Source organism: Lagenorhynchus albirostris, chromosome 2 (genome assembly GCF_949774975.1).
Source record: "Lagenorhynchus albirostris chromosome 2, mLagAlb1.1, whole genome shotgun sequence".
Taxonomy (NCBI): domain Eukaryota; kingdom Metazoa; phylum Chordata; class Mammalia; order Artiodactyla; family Delphinidae; genus Lagenorhynchus; species Lagenorhynchus albirostris.
Window position 1 is genome coordinate 177,748,301 of NC_083096.1, and position 27,115 is coordinate 177,775,415.

General features: G+C 47.6%; 1 protein-coding gene across 4 annotated transcripts in view; it reads left to right on the forward strand.

The window, feature by feature from the left end:
- Positions 1-26,878, forward strand: part of MTOR (mechanistic target of rapamycin kinase) — a 117,704-nt gene extending 90,826 nt beyond the window's left edge. For all 4 annotated transcript variants that reach the window (XM_060141441.1, XM_060141440.1, XM_060141444.1 and 1 more), the window contains 23 exons: positions 75-206; positions 3,797-3,912; positions 4,727-4,844; positions 7,603-7,848; positions 8,514-8,614; positions 9,290-9,386; positions 9,871-9,969; positions 10,268-10,390; positions 10,586-10,768; positions 11,192-11,326; positions 11,545-11,719; positions 13,050-13,185; positions 14,245-14,392; positions 15,017-15,139; positions 16,371-16,453; positions 17,656-17,728; positions 18,678-18,752; positions 19,143-19,278; positions 19,945-20,010; positions 22,490-22,570; positions 22,846-22,926; positions 25,115-25,220; positions 25,915-26,878. In XM_060141441.1, the coding sequence (XP_059997424.1) occupies positions 75-206; positions 3,797-3,912; positions 4,727-4,844; positions 7,603-7,848; positions 8,514-8,614; positions 9,290-9,386; positions 9,871-9,969; positions 10,268-10,390; positions 10,586-10,768; positions 11,192-11,326; positions 11,545-11,719; positions 13,050-13,185; positions 14,245-14,392; positions 15,017-15,139; positions 16,371-16,453; positions 17,656-17,728; positions 18,678-18,752; positions 19,143-19,278; positions 19,945-20,010; positions 22,490-22,570; positions 22,846-22,926; positions 25,115-25,220; positions 25,915-25,930 (2,649 nt within the window). In that variant the 3' untranslated portion in view covers positions 25,931-26,878. The remainder of the gene's footprint in view (positions 1-74; positions 207-3,796; positions 3,913-4,726; positions 4,845-7,602; positions 7,849-8,513; positions 8,615-9,289; positions 9,387-9,870; positions 9,970-10,267; positions 10,391-10,585; positions 10,769-11,191; positions 11,327-11,544; positions 11,720-13,049; positions 13,186-14,244; positions 14,393-15,016; positions 15,140-16,370; positions 16,454-17,655; positions 17,729-18,677; positions 18,753-19,142; positions 19,279-19,944; positions 20,011-22,489; positions 22,571-22,845; positions 22,927-25,114; positions 25,221-25,914) is intronic.
- Positions 26,879-27,115: the final 237 nt, after the last annotated feature.

The following is a 27,115-nucleotide window of genomic DNA, read 5'->3' on the forward strand; positions in this document are numbered from 1 at the left end:
GTTGGGTAGGGTGGGAGTCTGAGGGGGTGCTCCTGGCCCAGTGCTGTGTATAACCCCAACCTCTTGTTTTGAAGGCTCTTGCTCATAAAACCTTAGTGCTGCTCCTGGGAGTTGATCCATCTCGGCAACTTGACCACCCTCTGCCAACAGTTCACCCCCAGGTGACCTACGCCTACATGAAAAATATGTGGAAGAGCGCTCGCAAGGTCTGTGCTGGAATCCTGCAGGAGACCACATTTCTCCAGAATGCTCGCCTAATCCGCTGCTCACTGCCTCCTCCAGGCCCGAAAGGAAACAGCGTCCAAACCACCATGCCAGGGAGTTCACTCCTGTCAGGAGGCTATTTGGCCTCATTTCAAAAAGTGAATCATATTCAAGGAGGTGCACATACACCATTGATCAAACCACCGAGTGCGATCACAGTTCTATTTACTAGCAGCTAGAATGTGCTAAAACATAGAAAAAATTTCTGGGTTGTGTTTTTCCCCCTAAGAGAAGTACCCAAAAAAGCATGTTTGTGAAAACACAGACTGAAACTTTCGTAAGACCAACTTGGTTTTTCAGACTTCTCGTCTCCTCTCCTGTCGTCAGTTTGGGATTCAGAAGCAGCAACACCCAGAGTGTGATGCTGAAACCAGTGGGGAAAGTCACCTTGAAGCCAATGTAGAATTCCTCTGACTTTATTTACAGACAGGTCCTTGGGAAATAGATGTGGCTTCTTTTTTGTTTTTATTTTTTAAAACAATCTCCCCGGACGATGGTGATGATTAACAAAAAGTAGGCCCTGGAGGCAAAATCAGCGCCTGCTTTGGCTCCCCCATCATCGTCCTTATGAAACAGAAGAGGGAGTCCCAGCTCTCCTCTCCCTGTTGTTGTCCCCACAGTGTCCCTGAGATGAGAAAGGAGTGCAGAGCAGCCGCTGGAGCTGTGGCTGTGGAAGATGTGATAAAATCGCAGTGGAGTCTCGGCTGAAGGCTTACTTGGGAGATCCCTGGGCTCTGTCAGAAGCTGATTTCTTTTGTGGGTGCTGGATCCTGTGACTCTGAATGCCACCCAGAGTGGGAGCCACAGCCCTGCACCACGCACTGGGTCTTTGATTGGGGCATACTTCAAATATCATGGCCCAAGTGTCCTTCTCCAAATGTGCAGTTTGGGGTTTTTTCTTTTATTGTTGTTTGAGGGGGGGTTGTTTTGTTTAGTCTCTTGTGAGCCTCCCAGGCCAGAGCACTTCTGATTCAAAGCCTGGCCTTCCTCCAGGCAAATGAGAAAATCAGAAGGTGCTGGATCTGGATATAGTCTGGTTTCCTTCCTATATGTAGCCTCCAAGTCTTTGAATGTCTTGCCGAAGGCAGGCAGAAGGAGGGTTTTGGCTAATATTTCAACCACGGAGTGGCTTCTTTCAACATAGGACCACAGCCCAACTTTTCCACAGATTATGGCCTTTTCTTAGGAACCCAGATTCTGGAGGGAGACCATAAAACCACGTGGATTAAAGATTGAGAAATCTATTTAAAATTCGGTGCTTGAACTTCAAGCCCGGAGCTAGAGATGCCACATCTTCGTAAGAGCTCAGGAGCTACTCCAAGAAAGCTGACTACTTAATAATAATTGTGCTATTGAACAAGTCACTTTACTTCTCTGAGCACTATGTTCTTCCTCCATAAATAAGGACTGTACTCTCTGCTTTGCCTGAGGCAGATGGAAATGGGGAAAAGCAGATCCCGTTCTGCAGGAAGACATCAGGCGATAGGTGTATGTCCACTGTTTTTCTAGACAAGACAGTTCACAGAATCTAGAGACAGGCTGGTTCCTTCTGTGAAATTTCACTAAGCCGAGAACATAGTTCTTGCCCACAAACCACGCAGGCAGTCAAGAGCCAGAATAGTCTGCCCAGCTTACACTCTGGGCCTGAGAGAAACCCCTTCCTCCAAGCTAGCGGTCCATCGTCCGTAAGAGAGAAAGAATCATGTTTCCCCCTCCTCGCTTCCTGGGGATGGAGAAAAGAAGGAGTTTTTAACAGAACATTTTTAATTCCTTGGAAATAAGTTGCCTCCATGCCACAGAGTAGAAAGATACTAGAGTCTCCCATGCTGGGTAAACTGACTAAACCTAACATTGGGCTTCAAATCCAAACTAATGCCCAGCCTTCCCGGTTTTGGCAGTTTTCGTTTTGTTCTTGTAGAGTCTCCCGAAGAGAATTTAAACTCTCTCTGGACAGTCAGTGACACGGAGCCTGTGGGCTCTGGAAAGCACCTGGCATCCGAGTTCCTAGTTCAGTTCTTAACCATCTTACCTGATGTACACGCTAACCACCCTGAGTTACCTTCCACCTTTTTCATGAGGGATCACTTAAGGACTCCCTCCCAATTCTTTTTTCTCTTCCTAATCAGATTTAAGTCTAGCCAGTGTAGTTCCCATAGAAGAAAAACTAAAGGAACACTTATCACTTCCCAGGTGTGAGATGCTGGTATAGCTCATTTTTCACAGCCACTGGTGAGGGGTGGAACTCTGAAGACAGATGTCTGAGGGACACAGGTGTCTTGGTAACTGTTAGAACATCTGTGTTTCTGCCCTGCCCTCGTGCGTGGATTAGCTGCCTGCTAAATCATTGTCACGTCATTCTGCCTCTGGGTTAAGCCCTCTCGACGCCAGGTAATTAATTAATTCCTTATATATTAAAAGTATCTAAGGTTGGTCCTGGCCCCCAAGCCAGGGAGTTTCAATTTTCCTTCAGGGCCATCATTACTGACATGTTTCTATTCAAAAAAAGAAAAAAAAAGACTCTTAGGTGATTTACAGTAAGGAAATCATTCTGACATTTATTTGAAGTGTTGGGTTTTTTTCTCTCCTTTTCTGTAGCAAAGAACACATTCTCTTTTTCACATTTATCACGATGCTAGTATGTGTGGACATGGCAGGCTTATACAAATGGCTTGTAACTGACTCTCAGATCTCTGACTCTGTCTCTGCTCTTCCCTAGTTCCACTATCTGTTACCAACCCAGATGCCTTCTGCTCACTTTGTATAAAATCACATAGTGTAAAGAGATGTGACTGCTGGAGGACGCTCTGCAGATTTTGCTCCTAAGCTACCCTATTCAACTAAATGTTTGCCTGGGTAGTGTCCCCCCCATGCCACTTTGATGTATGAGGGGCCTCACCCCATCTCTCTGTTCTATTTGGGTACTGAGGGTTCTGTCAGATTTTTAAAAATATTTTATTGAGATATAGTTGATTTACAATGTGGTATTTCTGCTATACAGCAAAGTGATTCAGTTATACATATATATACATTCTTTTTCACATTCTTTTCCATTATGGTTTATCACGGGATCTATCACATTTTTTTAAACTGTAATTTTTGCTACGCTAGTGTCCAAGGTACCACAGTGTTTTAAACACATGCTGAAGTTTTACTAGCCTGAAACAATTCCCCATAAGCCTGATTTCCCCCAGGGCAATATATTGATAGTGAAGTAAGCAGTGGTTTGAGATTACTTCATATGAATTGTTTTTGGGGGTAGTCAGGCAAGTAGTTTTTCTAAGGCTTATTAAGACTTGTAATTACAGTTGGCCAAGGAGAGCTAAGACTTGCGTCGAAAAAATATGAATCTTCTTGAAAAGCCCAGCCATCTCTCAGCATCACACCCCGGTCCTCCATTCTGCGGGGTCCTCACCCTGTGTTCTAGGGTGTTCCGTTGGGAGAGGGTTGGCTTAGGTGCCTGTGAACAGCAGTTCCTGTCCCCTGAGGTTGGGCCCAGTGCCAAGTGGTTCCCTGTGCCTTTGTCCTGCTACAGATCGATGCCTTCCAGCACATGCAGCACTTTGTTCAGACCATGCAGCAGCAAGCCCAGCACGCCATCGCCACCGAGGACCAGCAGCACAAGCAGGAGCTGCACAAGCTTATGGCCCGGTGAGCTCCCCAAGGCCGGGCCCGCCGCATGCCAGCCCTGCCCCACCGGCAGCCTCTGCTGCAAGGGCCGTGTTCAAGGCTCCCGGAGCAGCCGCTCGCTTACATCTCTCACCGTTTCCAGCAGGGGTCCCAGGCAGCCATCGAATGACGCTACTCCAAAATCTCTGCCACTTACTTTCCCAGGATCCAGCAGCCCAGGAGCACCTGTGTGCTGTTCTCCTGGTGTCTGGCTTTAGAGTTTGATATGCTGCTACTGCCAGATACGCTGCTAATTTGATGTGTGACTTTAGATAAGTTACTTAACCTCTCTGTGCCTCGGCTTCCTCGTTATATAAAAAGGGGATAGTGAGAGTTCCTTTTTCCTAGGGTGGAATGAAATGGTGTGAGGATTAATGGAAAGAACACATCAGGCCTTTAGCACAGAACCTGGAATAGCTTAGCAATCAGTAAAAGGCAAAAGTAAGGGAGAAGCCGTATAGCAATCAAAAGAAACATTGCTCTCGACAGCCACCACCCACCATAATGAATGTGGGGGAGATAGGTCCATTCAGACCTCCGTGTGCCAGGTGCCTGGTTTATGCTAGCATTGAAAGACAGAGGGCAAGAAAAGACCATCCCTTGAAAAACTTGATCCCCAAAGCCTGTCTTTCTCCTTCCATGTGGCTAAGAATTCTGACGGCTCCCTCATGTTGCTTCCCGAGAGGAGGAATAAATATCAGGGAGGCTTTGGTGTTCCTGCACCGTAATTCATTGTTCTCCTTGAAAGGCTCTTCTGAGGAGGGGGCAACCTGGGGGCTTGTTTCTCTGTTTTCAGATGTTTCCTGAAACTCGGGGAGTGGCAGCTGAACCTGCAGGGCATCAACGAGAGCACGATCCCCAAAGTCCTGCAGTATTATAGCGCCGCCACGGAGCACGACCGCAGCTGGTACAAGGTAACCAGAGACGGGAACCTCCCGCTGCCTCCTCCAGACGCCTGCCTGTGCACCCTAGTGGCTCGTGCTTTACAGCAAGGCCTTGGTGGCCTGGTCTGATACCGCGAATTGGCTTTTTTGAGTGCTGGGAGCCAGTTTGTTAGAGGCCCTTTCCACGTCTAATTGATAGATTCTTTGACTTGAAAAAGACTTATTATGCCGTGAGTGTGTGCGTGGCTCTGGGGATGCTGTTGTCTTACAGACGCTTGGCGGCTTGTTTTCCTAGAGCATCTGCACACATGGTTAGTCTCTGGGACTTGTGTCTTCCCTTGGGTCATCTGTTCCTTCCCAGCTTCTTTCTGATTCCCATCCCTTTCTGCTCCTCATTTAAGAACTGAACTTTCTGTTTTTATTGGAAAGCTCCGGGTAACATCCTGTTATATCATAGGAAATTTTTCAAGAAGATAAACAGAATTAGAAAATGTATAAAAGATGTGATTGACTGGGAGAGGACTGAGTCTTGGGTGTATACGTCTTTGGTGAGAGCACACATTCTCATGTTTTTCTCTCTTTTCTGAGGGGCCTCCTGGTAAGAGCTTCGTGGTGTGGCAGGTGTCCTCCATTTCTCTCCGGTGTCTCCTTAACCGGCTGATACTGTGTGAATTAATCCCTCTGGGATCCAAACCTGCATCTGGAGACCACAGAAACATCAACGAAATTCTTATGCTGCCTTAAGCATGCTTCAGTCTGATCTGAAAAATGCTCATTTTGTGAAAGCAACAGTAATTATTCTCTCTAGGACAGCTTCAGTCTGAGGCTGGAAGACTATGTCCAGTGAACCCTTGGTCAGTTGGAACCTTACTAATTAGAACTGTGTCCTAACCAGATTACTTTTCTTCATTCAGCTTTTCAGAAAGAAACAAATCACAAGTAAAAAACTGGCTCCAGGACTTTTAGTTTTAGTTTTTTCCTAGCATGGGCCCTTTTGGGTCTATACTGTCTGGTACCATCAGTGGTGTATGTTAGTCCCATGTGCATGCAGGACTCTTTCTGTCTTGTTCAGTGGGACCCCCAGCTCATAGTACATATGTAAGAGGTATTTGTCGAATAAACAAAAGTATGGGAAAACTGAGCCTGGGTCATTGTAGGATTCTTACTCATCAAATAGAGGTTGATTATGATCAATCTACTCTGCTTAGCTGGGGAAATGGACACTTCCATGTTAAAGAAAGGTTTTTAGCATGGGATGCAAAGGAATTTACTGATTATCCAGAAAGTCCAACTATGAGTAGATTTTTTTTTTTTTTGGCTGTGATGGGTCTTTGTTGCTGTACGCAGGCTTTCTGTAGTTGAAGTGAGTGGGGGCCACTCTTTGTTGCGATGCGCGGGCTTCTCATTGCAGTGGCTTCTCTTGTTGTGGAGCACGGGCTCTAGAGCGCAGGCTCAGTAGTTGTGGTTCACGGACTCAGTAGTTGTGGCTCACGGGCTCTAGAGCGCAGGCCCAGTAGTTGTGGCTTGTGGACTCAGTAGTTGTGGCTCGCGGGCTCTAGAGCGCAGGCTCAGTAGTTGTGGCGCACGGGCTTAGCTGCTCCGCGGCATGTGGGATCTTCCCGGACCAGGGCCTGAACCCGTGTCCCCTGCACTGGCAGAGTGTTCTTAACCACTGCGCCACCAGGGAAGCCCAATGAGTGGATTATTTAATGTCCTCCTACCACTGCAAACTTACCAGGTCCCAAATCAAACTGTCCCTCATGCTCTGTACACCAGGCAATGCTATTCCATAGCGTCACTGCAGCTCAGAGCGTCAGAGGTGTGAATGGTTAGCGCCAGAGGCTGCTTCTGGCAAGCAGGCGCTGAGCACTGGCTCTCTGACAGGCCCCGAGCCAGGTGTGAGGGACGAACGATGACCAAGAGTCACCCTCCGTGGTGGTGCTGTTCTCTCAGTGTGTCCCCTTCCCCACTGTCCTCTGGCCTGGTTAAGACCTTCACCCTCACCCCCTGAACCTCTGCCCTCTTAAATAATCTGTTTTATATCTGCTGCCAAAGGAATGTTTGAAGCCCAGCTTTTAACTCAGCTTTAAAGACTCCATTTCCTACAGAATGAGATGGGACGCCCTTGGTCTCACATGCCAGCTGCTCCGTGGTCTGAGCCTGCCGCTTTGCTGGGCTCCCCCTCACTGCTCTCCTGCGTGTGCTCTAAGCTTCAGTCACATCTGTCTGCTTGTGTCCTGTGAACTGTGCCGTGCTTGCCCAGCCTGCATCTCTGTCCCTGTTCCTCCTCTGCCAGGACGCCCTCCCTGCCGCCCTCTTGCGCCGTCCTTGCCCATCTAAGGCTGCTCAAGACCCGCCGCAGTCTCTCCTCTGTGACGCCTTGCCCGCCTGTCCCTGGCATTCCCGTTGTCTGTCTCTTGTTGCCCCGATCACGTTCTGCCTATTTTTAGGTTTTTGAGTAACCTACCCTACTAGATTAGCAGGTCCCTGAGAAAAGGCCCATAGCTTGTTCCTCCTCATGTGCCCCCCACCCTGCCCATGGCACTCACCACAGCCCCCGATACAGCAGATGCACCGCAAAATGAATGAATCGCATTGGATTTAGTAAAATGCCCCATTCCCCAGTGTTCCACGAAGTGAGGATTTGCTGTGCTGACCACTAAGAAGAAAGGGTGGCCTGCACTCTTCCTCAGCTGTGGCCTCACACCCTCAAGGCCCTTGATGCCTGAGCTTCCTGCCCCTGCTGATGTCACAGCCCCGATGTCTGTCCTCTCGTCCCCGCCCACAGGCCTGGCACGCGTGGGCTGTGATGAACTTCGAGGCCGTGCTCCACTACAAACATCAGAACCAAGCCCGCGATGAGAAGAAGAAACTGCGTCACGCCAGTGGGGCCAACATCACCAACGTGGCCACTGCCGCCACCACGGCAGCCACGGCCACTGCCACCAGCACCGAGGGTAGTAACAGCGAGAGCGAGGCTGAAAGCACTGAGAACAGCCCTACCCCATCTCCTCTGCAGAAGAAGGTCACTGAGGTACCCTTCCTTCCTCCCCCATCAAGGACGGACCCAGGCACCAGGCGCTCTGAGGGATGGAGGCTGATAGGAGCCTGAGGCCCTACTCGGAAGCTCTGGTTGAAGCCAGAAAACATGGTTTGCCATCGGCATTGTTTGAGACAGTACTTTGGTTTATATATTTGGGTTTGGGGAACTGACGTAGCCCCTGTGCTGAAGAATGAGGTCCTTGTCATGCTTCCCATGTGACTGAGCTCATTCTCCTAATGCTCTGCACCGGTGTGAAGGCAGCCTACACATCTTCGGGCCCACTCTGAGCACAGAGCCCGGCAGAGTCCATCCCCTGTCTTTTTCTCTCCCCTTCCACCTCCCCTGAGGCTGTCGGTTCAGGGCCTGGGGCAGCTGACCAGCCCAGAGATCAGCATGTTCAGGGCCTTAGCCCCACCTCCTCTGCCACCCTGTTCCGGAAGCCACTGTTAGCCCAGGATAGTAACAGTTACGGCACCGTTGCCATTACTGAATGCTTGCTCTGTGCCAGGTGCTGATATAAAGGCTTTCTGTGTATTAGCTGCTTTAATCCTCATAACCACTCTTTGGAGGGGATACTATTTAGTATGCTCTTATGCCCATTTTACAGATGAGAAAGCTGAGGCAAGAGTGTCACTAACATACGTGTGTTCCAACAGGATTTGTCCAAAACTCTCTTGATGTACACCGTCCCTGCTGTCCAGGGCTTCTTCCGATCCATCTCTTTGTCACGAGGCAACAACCTCCAGGACACGCTCAGGTATCAGGGAAAGGAAGGGAAGCCCTGGTGGGCCATGTGGATGGCAGGTCACAGAAGTCACACATAAAGTCCTCTTTCCCTACCCACCCCGATGAGCACGTCCCAGAGTCGCAGCTGACCAGCCCCACCTGTGCGGGTGAAATCTGCAAAGAGGAGGGAGCAGTGGCCCAAGGACTGCCCGTGTGTGGCTTGTTATGTAGGAAGAAGAAACCCAGCTGTTTCTCCCAATATCGCTGAAATTCCTTCAGCTTTTGGAGGCAACTCTGAGAGGCCTAAACAAATGGCAACAGGCCAGCCAGTCCAGAGGCTCTAGGTGACCAGCCCTCCTGCGTTTGGGGGTCTCCACTGGCTAAGTGCCAGGTTTCCAAGTTGCTGCTGTGCTACAGGCAACTCTTTCTGCACGTGCAAAGCTTATCCATGGGCTCGTCTGTTAGTGTTATGACCCCTCTGTGTTACCTGGAATTAAATAATCATTCACTTGGAATAATCTTCCTGTGTTTGGCCGAGCACCGCTGGCCATCCCCACCCACCCACTCCCAAGCAGTCCCAAGACCGAACACATTGGAGAGCCACTGATTTGGAATTCTGCCATTTCTCTTCCCAAGAGTCTTGAAGATGAAAAAACAGACAAAAGCTGGTAAATTAAATTTTCTATGACTCATTTTTCTTTTCCAGAGTCCTCACCTTATGGTTTGATTATGGTCACTGGCCAGATGTAAATGAAGCCTTAGTGGAAGGGGTGAAAGCGATCCAGATTGACACTTGGTTACAGGTGAGGGTACTTGGTTACAGGTGAGGACACTTGGTTATAGGTGAGGCTACTTGGTTACAGGTGATGACACTTGGTTACAGGTGAGGCTCCTTGGTTGTAGGTGAGGACAATTGGTCATGGGTAAGGGTACTTGGTTACAGGTGAGGTACTTGGTTACAGGTGAGGACACTTGATTACAGGGGAGGACACTTGGTTACAGGTGGGGATGGGTCAGATTTTGCTCCTCGTCTGTCTCCTCTTACAGTCATACACTGTTGAGAGTAGCAAGGAAGTATGTGCTGTACAGTGGTGAGGAAGTAGGGATCGACCCCAAGGTCAAGACTCCATATTTTCTTCAGTTCCTTTTAGAGAACTGAAGAGAATGAACCATTTCCAAGCCCAACAGCATCTACCAAACAAGTCATAAGAGCTGTTCGTGGCTCAGAAGAATAACTGGAGTTGTTTCCACATCTCATGCTGCACACTGTGTCTTTCTGAATATCAGGTTATACCTCAGCTCATTGCGAGAATTGATACGCCGAGGCCCTTGGTGGGACGTCTCATTCACCAGCTTCTCACAGACATTGGTCGGTACCACCCCCAGGTACGTGGAGACCCGGGGCAGTTTCTCATCTAACTGCTGACCTTCTGATTTGGTGGTCAGCCTTTCCTAAAGCTGCTCTAGAGATGCGAGTGCAACTGGGAGCTAAGTGTCCTGTCCTGCCCCCGGGAGGGCCTGCCTAGCTGGCAGGCTCTGGGACCCAGGGCCCTTCCAGGAAAGAAAGAACCCCCGCCAAGATCGTATAGCCCCTGCCTGGTAGACTCAGATGAGTGTCGGTATCATCTTCTTGTCATCCTCCTTTCACACGAGTTTGGAAATGTTCCTTCTGTATTTGCTTCAGGCCCTCATCTACCCGCTGACGGTGGCTTCTAAGTCTACCACCACGGCCCGTCACAATGCAGCCAACAAGATTCTGAAGAACATGTGCGAGCACAGTAACACCTTGGTACAACAGGCCATGATGGTGAGTCAGGGCCGGGGCAGATTTCACGGCCTCTGGTCACCGAGCAGAGGTCTTGAGTGAGATTGTCTTTCTTCCTCATGACAGGGCTGCGTACTCCCTCTGGCTGCCAGACAGAGTACCTTCTGTTTCTCCGAGACAGGCCTTCCTGAGCTTAGCTTATCCTTGGTGCTTCCCTCCTTCCCCTTTCTGACCCAGGTGAGTGAGGAGCTGATCCGAGTGGCCATTCTCTGGCACGAGATGTGGCACGAAGGCCTGGAAGAGGCATCTCGCTTGTACTTTGGGGAGAGGAACGTGAAAGGCATGTTCGAGGTGCTGGAGCCCCTGCATGCTATGATGGAGCGGGGACCCCAGACTCTGAAGGAAACATCCTTTAACCAGGTATGGAATGAAAAAGCGTCAACTGACGGGACTCCAGAGCCTTTTGCAAACGCCTTTTCCTCTAACCTCTTTACTGACTTGAAGAAAATGTATTCTGATGGAGGGAGGTCATAGGATATAAAACATCAGAAATTTATTTGTCACTAAGTTACAAGAACTCTCCCAAAACTTTAATGGGAAAACTATGGGATACCTCACGAGGCCATCTCGTCTGTCTTCCGAACTTACTTTACCTGAGAAGCCATTCTGAGGTTGGGACTTTGGGGCTGGAATACTGCCGAGCTTCCCTGCTGAGCGATCCAGGCCAGTGCCTTCTGGCCAGGGTGCGCTCCCGAGGAGTTCTGCTGTCTGCTTGGGGACTCAGCCTTGTGGCTTAGTCAACACAAATGACAACTTGCAAATTTCCCCTGCATTCCCTCTCAGGCGTATGGTCGAGATTTAATGGAGGCCCAAGAGTGGTGCAGGAAGTACATGAAATCAGGGAATGTCAAGGACCTCACCCAAGCCTGGGACCTCTATTACCACGTGTTCAGACGAATCTCAAAGCAGCTGCCTCAGGTAGGATCTTGAGGCTCCAGCAGGGTTAACGGTCATTATAGTCCTTTCTGTTTTATTGTCCGTGAACATTCTAACACTAACCCCCCAGCACCTGGTTCCACTTCTACCTGCAGACAAGGGACAAGTCATCGCTATTAGCAACCCATTGAAAAATACTTAAATGGCATTTAAATTCCTCCCTGAGGCAGAAAACTAAACCCTGTGGTAATTATTCACAGCTCACATCCTTAGAGCTGCAATACGTGTCCCCAAAACTTCTGATGTGCCGGGACCTGGAATTGGCTGTGCCGGGAACATATGACCCCAACCAGCCGATCATTCGCATTCAGTCCATTGCACCATCTCTACAAGTCATCACATCCAAGCAGAGGCCCCGGAAGTTGACGCTTATGGGTAAGGACCGTCGTGCGGACCCGAGACTCGGGTAAGGACCCAAGTCTCCCTCCCACCCTGGCAGACCCCTCCCCTCTCCTGAAACGACTGCTCGCTGTCCACAGGACTAATCTTTCTCCCGTTTATTGAGAGCCGAGTAGGGAAAAGTGGGTTTCTCCTTTACTGCCTCCTCCCTGGGACCCCTCGTTGATTCACACAGCTGTGCTTACTTAAGTGAAGCATAACACTCCCCCCCACCCCCAGAACAGGTGGAAGGGAGCTGTGAAGGCCTGCGATGTGGAGGATGGGTGGGTGGGCAGCTGTCAGGGAGCTGATGAGGCAAGAAGGAGGCCCCGGATGCAAGCACGGCAGGTGACAGGCCACGTCGAAGGAAGGGCACCGGGCTTGAGTGTCCCTGTTTACTCTCACATTCTCTCTTTGTGGGAATTGCTGTGTAAAGTGAACAGACGGAAGTAGAACTCAGTTCAGACAGTGAGGTTTGTTACCTAGGGGGTGTGGTTTCGGGAGGCCTGAGTGCTCTGCTGACACTCTCAGCTTTCTTGCCTTTAACAGTGATTGTGTTTTTTAAACAGTGATTATTCACCGGCAGCAGCAAATGGTGGTCCACGGGTTATTGTCTCTCCGTGGGCTGGCCTTTTCTAATACTAAAACACGTGTTGGTCAGCTTTCAGCAGCGTCTAATTAAAGAGACTTTACCAAAGGACTGTTTTCGGAGGTGTGGCTGAGTTAAGAGAGCCGGTAGTGTGAAGTTAGTACTCACCCCTAACCTCCAGCATGAAGAGGGCACAGAGCCCGGCAAGGGCTGTAACCTGGAAAGAGAGGCCGTCCCCTAGAAGCTGTGGCTCAGACAGTGGGAGGGAGCTATTTCCAGAACCGTAGCCTGGCCAGTTGTCAGGGGCAAGTACCCTGACCTCTCCCTCTTCCCACCCTCTGACCTCCCGCCACTGCCCCCATTGGCCAAGCACACAGGGGAGCCCAGGGGATGTGGTCTCTAGGGGTCAGGCTTCTCGGGTCAGAGCAGGACAGAGAAGGACAGAAAGTGGGTTGGGGAGGGGACATGTAGAGTGACCATCTTTGTGCAGACTTGTTCCTGGCCCTCGAAGACAGTTTTTTAAAAATTTTACTTATGTTGATTTGAACATCTCATTGGCGGACCATTAACAGGAGGGCCATTCTTTTCATCCGTTCTAGGGAGTGTTTCTTCTCTTTGTAGGGACAGTATGACTGGGTAAGTTATGTGTCCACAGACTTGTGAATGCAGTGGTGGTCCACCAGCCAGTGGGATTGAGACCCTCTGATCCTCGCTGACTGCTCCCCCCATTCTTTACAGGCAGCAACGGGCACGAGTTTGTCTTCCTCCTGAAGGGCCATGAAGATCTGCGGCAGGACGAGCGAGTGATGCAGCTCTTCGGCCTGGTCAACACCCTTCTGGCCAATGACCCAACATCTCTTCGGAAAAACCTCAGGTATTCAGGATGCCGAGAAATCTTCTAGTTATTTCTTAACATCTCTCCAGGTAGTCATGTACCTTTGCCAAATAAATAATTACATACCTGACAGGAAGTCATCAATAGCCAAGGTGTCAAAGAGAAAAATTCTCCAGGTTTTTAGACTGTTCTCATGGGAAATGCCTTTGATAACCTCCAGAGGATTCAGAAAGGAACACTTTGTGGCCTTTAGACTGGAGATTACACAAATTCAATGTGTTCTACCCTTACAGGATGACAGCCCTGCCAAGCCCTTCCTGTCCTCAGTCTTCTCTTACTCCTCTTTCTGTTAAGAACATAGATATGGGGCTTCCCTGGTGGCGCAGTGGTTGAGAGTCCACTTGCCAATGCAGGGGACACGGGTTCGTGCCCCGGTCCAGGAGGATCCCACATGCCGCGGAGCGGCTGGGCCCGGGAGCCATGGCTGCTGAGCCTGCGCGTCCGGAGCCTGTGCTCCGCAACGGGAGAGGCCACAACAGTGAGGGGCCCGCGTACTGCAAAAAAAAAAAAAAAAAAAAAAATGAACAAAGATATTAAGTGGGGAGGTTATTTTAGGCTTAGAAATAATCACGGGATTGTTCCCCCAAAGGAGTGAGTTTGTCAGACAGCTTGGGAAGGCTGATGGTGCCTTCACACCGTCAGCCCCCTGACTCTGTGTGATGCGTTATCCTTCACAAACGTCCCTCATCACACACCCCACAATAGCCCTGTGCCGGCGGGTTCATTCAAACCAGTTTGCATGTGCCATGAGTGGATCAAAGTTCTACTCTGGGGCTTCCCCGGTGGCACAGTGGTTGAGAGTCCACCTGCCGATGCAGGGGACACGGGTTTGTGTCCCGGTCTGGGAAGATCCCACATGCCGCGGAGTGGCTGGGCCCGTGAGCCATGGCCACTGAGCCTGCGTGTCTGGAGTCTGTGCTCCGCAACCGGAGATGCCACAACAGTGAGAGGCCCGCGTACCACAAAAAAAAAAAAAAAAAAAAAAAAAGGTTCTACTCTGTTTTCTGCTCAGTGACCCTGCTTCCTCATGGGTTTTAGCATCCAGAGATATGCTGTCATTCCCTTATCAACCAATTCGGGCCTCATCGGCTGGGTCCCCCACTGTGACACGCTACACGCCCTCATCCGGGACTACAGGGAGAAAAAGAAGATCCTTCTCAACATCGAGCATCGCATCATGCTGCGGGTATGTGATGAGTCTGCCAGGCCCAACCCTTTAGTGTCTCGGAGGCAAAACTCACCAGTCAGGGAATCTGTACAAAGCTGCTTTTCTCGTTCTCCTATACGTGTCCACCACTGAAAAATCTGTTTGAGGGAATTAGCTGTTGACAAAGGATTAATGATGTGAGTCCTAAAGCAGATAACCTTCTCTAAGAAACAGAAGGACCCTAAAGCCCAGAAATTAGGTTTCCATCACCCTCCGTGAGACTAGACAGCATTATGTATCAGGCAACATGTATCTACTGAATACTAATAATGTATACAGAGCACCGACTGGCCATATGGGGAAATAATGCTTAGTAGGTGTGTGAGTGAGGAGAACGAGAATTGTTTGTTGCCCAAAACCGTGAACCTTTCAGTGTTCTCGTTCATACTGGTAGCCTGGCACTGAGGCAAGGCCCGTTTTACCCTTAGCCCTGGCACTTCCTGTGGTCATTGGGTTAGAGTGGCCACTGCTTTTCTTTGTTTCCCTTCTCCTTTTGGCGGTGGTGGGGAAATTAGAACCCAGCCCTGCCTGGCCACGGAGGCTTGTTTCTTCCTGGGTTGCCTATCTCAGGCCGCCCCTCACAGCCCTTGTGTCCTGGTGCAGATGGCTCCAGACTACGACCACCTGACTCTGATGCAGAAGGTCGAGGTGTTTGAGCACGCCGTCAACAACACAGCTGGGGACGACCTGGCCAGGCTGCTGTGGCTGAAGAGCCCCAGCTCCGAGGTACGGCACCCCACCCCACCCCCCCCACCCCACTCGTGCCACTGCCCTTTGGTGCACCCCCTCGGGTCAGGAATGGTTTTCTTGTTTGTTCCTGTGCACCTGGTGGACGAGTCTCTGTAATGATTAGCTGTGGATGATGGGCAGTCTTTTAGAGCAGAAACTGAATGGGCGAGCCATGCAGTCTAGCAGTAGTTAGTAATTTCAAGTTTCAACCATTGCTTTACGATAGTATTTTATTTAAGGCTGTTAAATCTTTTTCATATGTATTATAAATTTCCTATTTATTTGGTTTTTCAATTTTGTTAACAGTATGTTTCTCAGTTTGAAATTTTTGTTTTGGTTTTGATGTGCATTTTTAAATGTTAGAAGTTAATAGATTTTTAATCCTTTTCTTTAAAGTCTACCTTTGGCTTTATATTTAGAAAGTCTCCACCTCAAGATTACTTATCTTTTCTTGTACTAATTATAAGATTTGTGATGTGATATGATACTGCTGTATGATAAATATAAAAGATGTTAAGAGAGTAAATTACATAAGTTCTTATCACAAGGGGAAAAAAAAGATTTGTGTTTACATTTAATCCTTAACCCAAGTTGGAATTTAAAGTTAGGGCATAAATTTTATTTTTTTAAGACGATGAAGTAATATTTTAGTATTACCAAATCATCCATCCTTTCACCACTATTTAAAAGAGTCAATTTTTATTATATACTAAATTCTTATATGCCTTTGGATTTCTTTCTAGAATTTCTATTTCATTGATCTTTCTGCCTGTTTCTCCTCAAGTATCCCACTGTTAATACAAGTCTCTTCTCATTGACTATTTACATATAATTTTTTTCCAGATAAATTTTGGGATCATTTTGTCAAGGTCCCTCAAAAATGTGCCAATGAATTTTTATTGAAATTACATTAAGTGTATTGAATAATCTGGGAGGATAGTACATCTTTTCAATCTTAAGTGGATATCCTTAAATGGATATTTTCACTGACTCAAGTCTTTATATTTCTAAGCAAAGTTTAATTTATTTATTCATCTAAGTTCTGCACATTTCTAATTAAGTTTATTCTGAGCATAGTTTATCTTTGTAATTATGAATGTGATTTTGGTTCCCTTATACGTTCTAACTGCTTATTGATGGACTATAAGCAAACAACTGATTGGGGTATAATTATGTTGAAACAAGTTAGTTTCCAGAGCCTTGGTTCACGTGTGCTCCTGTGTTCTAGGTGTGGTTTGATCGAAGAACCAATTACACCCGTTCTTTAGCAGTCATGTCCATGGTTGGGTATATTTTGGGCCTGGGCGATAGGTGAGTGAATTTGTTTCTTTGAGTCTTGCTTCTTGAATGGCTTCATTTTGTAGCCATTGTAGTTTTCTTGAATGGCTTCATTTTGTTTTCCAGTGAGATTTATGACCATTTGGTAAGTATTTGTATTTTGTACTTTAGGCGCTTTTTGGGGCATCAACCTTAGTCCCCTATTTATTGTCCATGCCAACAGAACAACACATCAAACTAAAGAGAAGAAAAACAATAGTTCAAGGGTACTACTTTCTCCATAGGTTGGTTTAATGTATTAAAACCCATATTAAATCCAGTTGATTTTATTGATTCAATAAACGTTTATCAATCACCACCATGCTAAGATAAATAATTCTGTTTCCTTAATTGAAACCAACCAAAGTAGATCCTTCTGATATTCCTACATAATAAATTTCATCCTAGTGTACTGACTGAAAAAGTAGTTTAGGAATGTTCAGAAATTCAAAACAAAAACAACTAGTATTCCGACGTCTATTCTTCTCCTGAGATCATGTTTCATGCAATTATTTGAGAGTGAAAAAAACTTTATCCCACAGAAATAATAAATTCCTGTTTTTAAAATACTCAGAGGGACTTCCCTGGTGGTCCACTGGTTAAGACTCCGTGCTCCCAATGCAGGGGGCACGGTTCAATCCGTGGTCAGGGAACTAAGATCCAAAAAAAAAACTTAGTAAAACACCTGTTGAATTGGCTCAGGGGCTCAGGGAGATGAGACCCTATGATAGGTGCCGAGTAGCGAAGATAGAACCTTGTCACTCTGAGATGCCAGCACTGCCAGGAACCATTTATCCTGTGACCAAAGACCTTGGGATAGCAAATTGTCTCGGTATCATGGGGCAGCTTGTGATTCACACAGATAAATTCTCATTTGAGCCCTAGGGCAGGGGTCGGCAAACCTTTTCTGTAAAGGGCCAGATAATAAATATTTTAGGCTTCGCTGGCCATACGATCTCCGTCACAACTACTCATCTCTGCTGCTGTAGCATAAAAGCAGCCTGAAACAATGTATAAACAAATGAGTGTGGCTGTGTTCCAGTAAAAGTTTACTTACAAAAGTTGGAGGGGTGCTGCTAGATTTTGCCTGAGTGCTGTAGTTAGCCAGCCCCTGGCCTAGAGTCTCACAGACTTGGGGATTTGTTCATCTGTGCTGTTCTCTTGACCTCCCCCGGTCTCTCTTCTGTTTCTCAAAGACACCCATCCAACCTGATGCTGGACCGGCTGAGCGGGAAGATCCTGCACATTGACTTTGGGGACTGCTTTGAGGTGAACACGCGTTCCAGAACACCACGTAACCTCACCTTCCCGGATGATCACTTTCCACCCCGCTCCAACCACTTAGGCAAACTTAAGCCCAAAATGCATTATCCTCACCCCTGCCTCTCCTACCAAGGTGATAGAAAATCAGTCTCATAAATGACATCCATGCTCTTTGATACTTGCTGTAATTGGACTCAGAAAAAGGGGGATGGGGGGCATGGTTCACAACCCTCCTTTGTTTGTTTGTTTTTTTCTTTTCGGCCGCTCCGCGCGGCACGTGGGATCTTGGTTCGCCGACCAGGGAATCAAACCCACTCCCCCTGCATTGGAAGGGCAGAGTCTTAACCACTGGACCACCAGGGAAGTCCTTTATAATTTTTTTTTAAGTTTCTTTTTTTTTTTTGATGTGGACCATTTTTAAAGTCTTTGTTGAATTTGTTACAGTATGCTTCTGTTGGTTTTTTTTTTTTGATATTTTGGTTTTTTAGCCGCAAAGCATGTGGGATTTAGTTCCCTACCAGGGATCAAACCCGTACCCCCTGCACTGGAAGGCGAAGTCTTAACGAGGGAAGTCCCCACACACGCTCTTTAAGTGGAGGAATCCCTTATCCTTGACATGGCCTGCTGGTCAAAGGCCTGGGCGTGATGCACACTTGTCTTTTTCTTTTTTTCTCTCTTTCTCTCCCTCACTCTTTCCTCTCTTTCTCTCTCCCCACCCTCCCTCTCCCCCCTCCCCATTTCTCCCCCTCTCCCTCTCCCCCACCCTCTCTCTTTTATTTTTAGTTGTCTATTCGATCCCAGTGACAAGACCCGTCACTAAACTCAAGCTGCTTCCTTTCTGTACTCTAATTGAAGTCGGTGCTGGTGATGCAGAGGAAAGCCACTTGCCTGCCCCTGGCTTCAGCTGAGGAAAAGTCTAACCAGTGGACTTGGTTTTTCCCTTTATTATCCTTAGGTTGCTATGACCAGAGAGAAGTTCCCAGAGAAGATTCCATTTAGACTAACGAGAATGTTGACCAATGCTATGGAGGTGAGTGGATATTGATAATGAGCTGATTTGAAGTGGGACCGACACAGTTCCAACCCTCTCTGAGGACAGACTTGCTTCCCTGTTAGATCTCCAGTTCCCCAAATGCCCAGGTTATTCTGTAGTCGTTTCTTGGTATTTTCCATTGTGTTAGAAATGATCCGTCTTTGAAAGTCTTACCAACCTTTACTCCAGACCTTGTTTTATATGAATCACAGTCCTGACCTGACCCTTTGCTCTGAAGACATTCCCAGCCTGGCCCATCAGTAATGGGCTAAGTCGTCTTCCTGAGTGGAGGTGACACGCCTTCTTGACTGCCTGACTTTTGGTTGTAAGGCCTTCAGGGGCCAGTGTTGGTGACCTCTGTGGTGAATGGCTCTGGCCCATCTGCAGGTCACGGGCCTGGACGGCAACTACAGAATCACATGCCACACGGTGATGGAAGTGCTTCGGGAGCACAAGGACAGCGTCATGGCTGTGCTGGAAGCCTTCGTCTATGACCCCTTGCTGAACTGGAGGCTGATGGACAGTGAGTCTTAGCAAGTGCCTGGGAACTGGAGTCCGCACTCTCCCAAAGTGGGAGTATCTGACGCATTCCATTTCACGATCCTGTCCCCCTTCAAGCACGGAGCCCAAGACACGTTACTAGGCTACCGCATTACATTTTCACAAAGCAGCTCTGGTGGCTGGAAATGAATTTCAAGTATTTTTATTAACTAAGACAGAAAACTCCAGTCATCAGTTTAGATACTAATTGAAACCTTTTTCAGGGTAAATTAAGTACTCTAATGATTTTTGTTTAGGTTTCATGTTGAGTAGCAGATGGAATTTTGACAGGAGATGCAAGCAGTTGTGGTATCTCAGCAATATCTCAGTCTATTCTAAACACCTCCTTAGAAGGTGTTTACTAATAAGAGGCGTCTTTTCCACTGTGCTTGTCATACTTTCACCTTGTTGTCTGGTTTACATTGCCTGAATCCAGCTCTCAACCATATAAAGTGTCCCTCAGGATGGGATACCTGTGCTAACAGCTACCCGTTTTCTCCCGAGCAATACATCTTTGGTTCTTCTCTCTTAGGGGTTATAGCTTTTGGGAAAATTATATTTTTATGATTATAAGAAAATATATCAATCAAGTTTTTTTCAAGTCAAAATTTGAAGCACTTTTTAATCCTCCCTTTATTTCTTTCCCTAGCAAATACCAAAGGCAACAAGCGATCACGAACGAGGACAGATTCCTACTCTGCTGGCCAGTCAGTAGGTGGGCGCATCCCCTGAAGGGTTGCAGATTCTGTCCTTTTCTGTCCATAGTGTTTGTAGAAGAGGGTGAGCTTTGTCACTGCCTTTAGGAAGCATGACTTAAAGTAGTAAGCACCTAACGTGTGTTTTATTTAATGCCTCTCAGGAAGGAGTGGGTAGCTAAAGCTCAGAAATTTTGATCAAACTATCCAATCTTAATCTATCTGGAAAAACATAATTAAAAGTATGTCTGGGGCTTCCCTGGTGGCGCAGTGGTTGAGAGTCCACCTGCTGATGCAGGGGACACGGGTTCGTGCCCCGGTCCGGGAGGATCCCACATGCCGCGGAGCACCTGGGCCCGTGAGCCATGGCCGCTGAGCCTGCGCGTCCGGAGCCTGTGCTCCGCAATGGGAGAGAACACAGCGGTGAGAGGCCCGCGTACTGCAGAAGAAAAAAAAAGAAAAAGTATGTCTGAATATTAGCCTGTATTTAGCCTGCCCTTTAATGGTACCTGGGTTGTGATAATTACTAGCTATAATACCTTAATCCTAAAGCTTTGTTAATAGCTCAGAAATAGGAAGATGGAAGCAGCAGAAATGTACTCACACTGCTGCCTGAGGAGCTGGGAAACCACATGAAACATTGTTTCCAAGAATGTGGTCCACAGAACAGGGTTCCAAGAAGATAATGTCCTTCCAAGAGCCAGAACAGGGTCAGCTTATTAAATGCTCTGACACGTCTCAAAGTAAAGCTGTTTAACTTTGTTTACCCTTGCCCTTTGCTCCCTACCCTGAGCCCAACCCTTTGACCTCCACATCTAACAACATCCTACACAGTCATCCTTTAGGAAGTATTGTCAGGGTGTATAACAGTAAAATATTCTCTACAAATACTTATGGAACATTTGCAGCTAGTTACTTAGCTAAGCCAAATAGTGTTTAGAGGTGCAAAAAGAATGTGAGATACCAGGAATGCCCTGAAGAAGCACACAGTCCCATTATGGAATTGACCAGAGTATATATGAAATAATAAAGAGAAGAGTGCACTGCACAGGTACCACATAATTTGGTTGGTAACAGAGGGATGGTGGGCCTTAGAAAGGAGGTATCGCTCTGAACTGCAGTGGTTTAGGGAGATCGTGGGCTGGTGGAATTTAAGCTGAGCCTTACTGGATGGATGGAATCTGGATGTGTAAAAAGGAAGAGAGTGTTCTTGGCAGGAAATTGAGATCCTGGGTTGGTATCATTTATGAATAGCTTGGACTCTACACTGGATACCATAAATACCTGAATCACCCACGGTGTCTGGGGGGCCTCATACAGATGACTGGCCTCACCCAAATTACGTGATACTTACTGGTTTAACTCTCAGGGTCCACCTCCTTAATACATTATTGCAGAGGGGAATCAGGACATCCTGTTCTGGTGGCACCAGGTGCTGGTGGACCTGGTTGTTTTTATGTGGCTTAAAAGTTAAGTTCCAGGGACTTCCCTGGTGGCACAGTGGTGAAGAATCTGCCTGCCAATGCAGGGGACACGGATTCAAGCCCTGGTCTGGGAAGATCCCACATGCCGCGGAGCAACTAAGCCCGTGCACCACAGCTACTGAGCCTGTGCTCTAGAGACCGTGAGCCACAACTGCTGAGCCCGTGTGCCCCAACTACCGAAGCCTGCCCGCCTAGAGCCCATGCTTCTCAACAAGAGAAGCCACTGCAGTGAGAAGCCCTCACACTGCAACAAAGAGTAGCCCCCGCTCGCCGCAACTAGAGAAAGCCCGCGTGCAGCAACGAAGACCCAACACAGCCATAAATAAATAAATAAATAATTTTTTTTTTTAAATGAAGTTCCAGGGACTCATTAATAAAAGTATTATTACTAGCTTCAGTTTGAAGGCCTGTGATGTCCAAGGACAATGTGTAAATAACTTCATAGTTCTGATTCTACACTGCTCTCCTGAAGGCCACAGTCATTGGAGGGTGACCCTAAAGCTTGTGGACTTTTTCTCCCCAGAATTGATGTATAAATTCCTCCAAGGAATAACATTTCAGTCATGTGTGTGACCCCTTGAAAGCTAGTTTTCTTTATGTTATTACCAGTTTTTGTCCAACCAGATTTTGTTACCGGATCTTTGACTCGTGATCCTATTCTGTGTGTCAGAACAGTTTATTAATGCTGTATGTTTGCAGATTCATGCTTTGCAGATTTAAAAAGAATTTTTTTGGCTGTGCCATGCAGCTTGTGGGATCTCAGGTCCCTGACCAGGGATTGAACCCGGGCCACAGCAGTGAAGGCACCGAATCCTAAACACTAGACCACCCAGGAACTCACTAAAAACTTTTAAATACATAAAGAGTAACATAACACTTCCTCTCTCCTTTCCCCTCTGAGATAGGTAGGGCAGGTGTTAAAGGGACTATAATACATGAAGAATTAGAGCTAACACCTTGAAACAGTGGCTTCTTGGTGTTTGAATTTTCTGCTAACTGATTTTTTTCCTCCTAGAAATTTTGGATGGTGTGGAACTTGGGGAACCAGCCCATAAGAAAACAGGGACCACAGTGCCAGAATCTATTCATTCTTTCAGTAAGTCCAGCCTCTGAGGAATCACACCAGTGACTAGCTCATTAAGAACATAGCAGCTGTGTGCACCATGATGAGGGTCAGTAAGAGGAGGCAACAAAACTGCCTTTGAGCAGAAAAGATCCTGTGAATTTCTCATTATATTCTGAGGACAAAGCTAGACAAAGAAGAAGAATTACTCAACATTTACAAAGTGAATATTTGAGAAAACAGGGGCATCCATTGAACCTGTTGTGATGATCCAATCTTACTGTTATTTCTACTTTTGTGTATTCCAGTTGGAGACGGTTTGGTGAAACCAGAGGCCCTAAATAAGAAAGCTATTCAGATTATTAACAGAGTTCGAGATAAGCTCACTGGTGAGTGTGTGTATGTGTTTACTTGAGAGGGACATAAAATCTCCTTTAGTGGGTGGTTGGCCCAGTTTCCAATGGTGTTGGTGCCTAAACTTTGACCCTGTGCTGCTAACTGGAGTGTCTCTGAGGCCATCAGTTAAGGACCCTCTCTGATTCTCTAATGACCAATAAACTTTCTTTAAGTAATGTTGTTAACCTTGTTTTAACAGTGAAGTTTAACAGTAAAGTTCTGTTGGGTCCAGAGTCAGCCAAATTCAGGCAAAACTTTTTTTATTATCATGGCTTGATATCAGAGCAAATCTGACCACTTGATTCGTTGCCCATCTGTGCTCAGGTAGCTGTTATGGAGTGGAGAACATGGAAGGGGAGAAACGCATACTTTTGAACAGGAGACATGTCACATTAACCAGATGGTGTGACTTGGGGGTGGGAGGCGGGGAGGCAAAAGACCCCTCAGAAGGCGGTGAGGATGAACTGAGACGTGGGAGGCCCAGCACTGAGCATAGGGCCTGGCACGTAAGCTTTGTCGTCAAGGGACATTGGTTTATTGAGCACCCACAAGTGCTAGATGCTGAAGAAACGGTGTTGGTAAAAACAGGCAGCTTCCCCGCCTTCGTGGGGCTTAGAATCTAAAGAGGAATACTGTTACGAGTGGAAGAGAGAGACTGGGGCTATGACGCCAGTAACAGGGGATTTAAGTTCAGGAGTTCAGGAAAAGCTTTCCTCAGCAAACTACCCATGAGCTTAAAATCTGAAAGAGGAGTTGATTAGGACAGATTGTTCCAGGTAAAGGAGGGAGCATAGCAAGAAAAAAGGTCCAAAAGCCTGCCAGTCTTAACTGCCCCGGAGAAAGGTGGGAGGAGCACAATGCAAAATGTTTTGACTTTGGGTAGGCCAGGGCCAGATCATACAGGACCTTATATTTTTATGCTATGTCTTATGGGCAGTGGGAAACCACTGAAAGGTTTTAAGGGGTTGGGGGGCCTGGGCAGGTTTGCATTGTGGCATCCTGCCTGCTCTGGCTATGGGTGGAGCAGGGGCTCAGGGGAGGAAGCAGTTGCCACAGTCGTGCAGGCTGGACAGTTGATTAGACGAGGGTGGCAGCGGAGGTGGATTCAAGAGCCATTTAGAAGGTTAAAGCCAGAGGATTGATGGTGGGGCATGAGGGGTGGGGCGGGATCAAGCGTGGCTCCAAGTCTCTGGTGACCTTCTGAGAGCTGTGATGAGCCTGACAGCCAGACTAAAGCACTTGAAGAGAATGTGAAGTGAGAGAGAGAAGCGAGGGAATGGAGACAAGTTTGAAAACTCTTGAGAAGTTTGGCTGTGCAGGGAGGAGAGAGGATGAAGCTGGAGAAGGAGCAGTTGGAGAGGCTGTTTTTTCCTTCAGTAGGAGAGGAACGCGTTTACAAAAAAAGTGAGAATGTGAGGGGGAGAGTTTGCAGATATGAGTGAGAGGCAGGAGAGTCGATGTAAGGCTCCTAAGGAAGCAGCAGGCGGTGGAGCAAAGTGCAGGTGATCTCGGCCTTAAATGGGAGGAGGGACAGCTCTGTGGGGTAACAGGAAGGAAGGAGAGGAAGCCAGCACCTTGAACACGCCCAACACACTGTGCATTTAGCGAGTCCATTAAATCGCAGAGGGGGACATGAGGGCGCTGGTGAGGGCGAGGAGCCAGAGGAGAGGCTGGGACGTTCAGGGAGAGCAGAGGACTTGGAGTGGCCCTTGCGGAGATGGGAAGGCGCGCTGCCAGAGAAGCAGCACAGGCCAGCCAGGCAGCGCTCAGTGCCTGAGTGAGGTGGGAGAGTATGAATGTGTGATGAAAGCAGGCGGCCCTGCGGGAGGAAAGACTCGAAGGGGAGGCTAGAAGGATCGAAAAGAACCGGGTTCCTCGGCCACTTGCTGAACTCAGGGATGATTATGGACTAGAAGGAGTCTTCATAAGCCCATCAGCCAGATCTTCGCCACTCCTGAACTCAGCCGACCGTAGGACTTTACCCTCCAGAACCGAGTATGTATTAAGAGGAGACTGGTGTTATCCAGGTCACGTGGAGGAGAATTTAAAATCCAACTATTGTCTAGCCTTTATATTCATGTATGAGGAGGAACTGATTTGGGCTGCGGGGACAGGTAAGCCAAACGGGGCAACAAGGAGTAACCGGGTGCAGACTGGATGCTTCTGTTTCTCATGTCCTAGGTCGGGACTTCTCTCACGATGAAACGTTGGATGTCCCAACACAAGTTGAGCTGCTCATCAAACAAGCAACTTCCCATGAAAACCTCTGCCAGTGCTACATCGGCTGGTGAGTGGCCTGTCAAAGCACCTCTGTTCAGATGAGCAATCAGGACCCCACCCTGTGCCCCAAACCCAGAGTCACAGAAAAAGATTTGGGCGGGGGTGGGGGGGCAGTATCCATAAAGGGAAATCGTGTTTCAAATCTCTTTTAAAAAAAGTTTGTATTCTCTGTGCTCATTGTTCCAAAAAGGAGAAAATGGAGAAATGCGGATGTGCATTTGGAAGGCAAACGCCAAAATAAATTAAAATTACATTTTATATTGGTTTAGAAGAATAGGTGAGGCCCCCTTATTTGGGGTGGGGGGGTTCTTTTGGGATTTTTGCTGTCGATTCAGAGATACGGGAAGGGTAGGAGAAGAAACCAAAGCAGAGACAGAGAGAAGGAGATGAAAAGGCAAATTTATCATCCAGGATTGTAACCTCAAGGACCACTCTGGGGTCTGCTTTGATTAATCGCCCGAGGCACGCTTGAAGGTAGAAACTTGAGAGAGAGGGTGGCGGGGAGGCGCCCTTCTGGGACCACAGCAGGCGTCAGCCCTGGACTGGAAATTATGAGCGTGTCCTGCACAATTAGGTGTGAAAGATCTCAGGGGACGTCCCAGGGGTTGTCAGACCTTGCTCTTTCCATTTTCAATGTATCCACGTAAAGCTTTGAAGAAGCCCAAATTATTAAAATACTCCTTTTCTCTCTGTCTTCTTAGGTGTCCTTTCTGGTAACTAGAGGCCCAGACATGCCCACAGCATTTCTCTTGAGGCTTTTGTACTTTGGTATATGCTTCCACTAAACTGAAGCCATGGTGAGAAAGTTCAGCTCTGTTAAATATTTTGAAATGTAAATGAAAAGAACTACTGTATATTAAAAGTTGGTTTGAACCAACTTTCTAGCTGCTGTTGAAGAATATATTGTCAGAAACACAAGGCTTGATTTGGTTCCCAGGACAGTAAACGCAGTAATACTACAGAAATCAAGCCATTGATTTTGGGGAACAGAAGATTTCATAACTTTAGAAATACGGGTTTTGACTTAACTCACAGAAGAACTCATAAGCGTTTGCTGACAGAAGAATGGCCTAGTCGATGCTCTCGACATGGACACAGCAAACTCAGCACAGTCATGAAGCCTCAGGTCCTGGAGGACACGGATTAGGGTTCTGAACTGTAAGGAAGCAGGAGAAGTTGACTTGGTCACCTTCGCCCATCTCATTACCTCACTGGTCCATGGACGGCAGCAACAACCCTTGCACGATGGGCCAAAATGGATGGAAAAGGTCTGCCTTCTGCCTCACCCGTGATGCTGCACCGTACATACTTCAAGACTGGAGCCACTCGGAGGGGAGTTTCTTCAGATCGCCGGGCGGCCTCGGCTGAGCAGATACACGGAGCGGATCACAGAGCAGTGGGAGGCCCACACTGGCCTCCCCAGCATGGTTCTGGGATGTTTTCAGTGAGGTCTGAACGCTCTGTGTTTAGAGCAAGGCCTTGGAATACAGGAATGCTGTCATGGAGGTGCTGACACAGAGGGGGATGGTCTAGTACATGTTGGGAATTAGGAGCAAAAGAAATATTAAACTAAATGCACAAAATATAAAGTGTAGCCATGTCTAGACACCATGTTGTATCTGAATAATTTTTGTGCCAATAAATGACATCAGAATTTTAAAAACATGCATATGAGTGGCTTTTTATTCCTACTTATTAGTTCATAAAGGAAGCAGTTACTTCTTCAACATTCGTTAACACTGAATACTGGGACTGTGCAGGACAAGGGTCTACATGACGTGGTCTCCATCCTTGGCTTGTTCACGGCCAGACGAGGTGGAGCCGGCATCTCAGGAGCGGACTGATAAAGCCACCGGGCTGCGTGGTGAGGAGAGCCACGTGCAGGGCGCTAGCCTTGGGTGG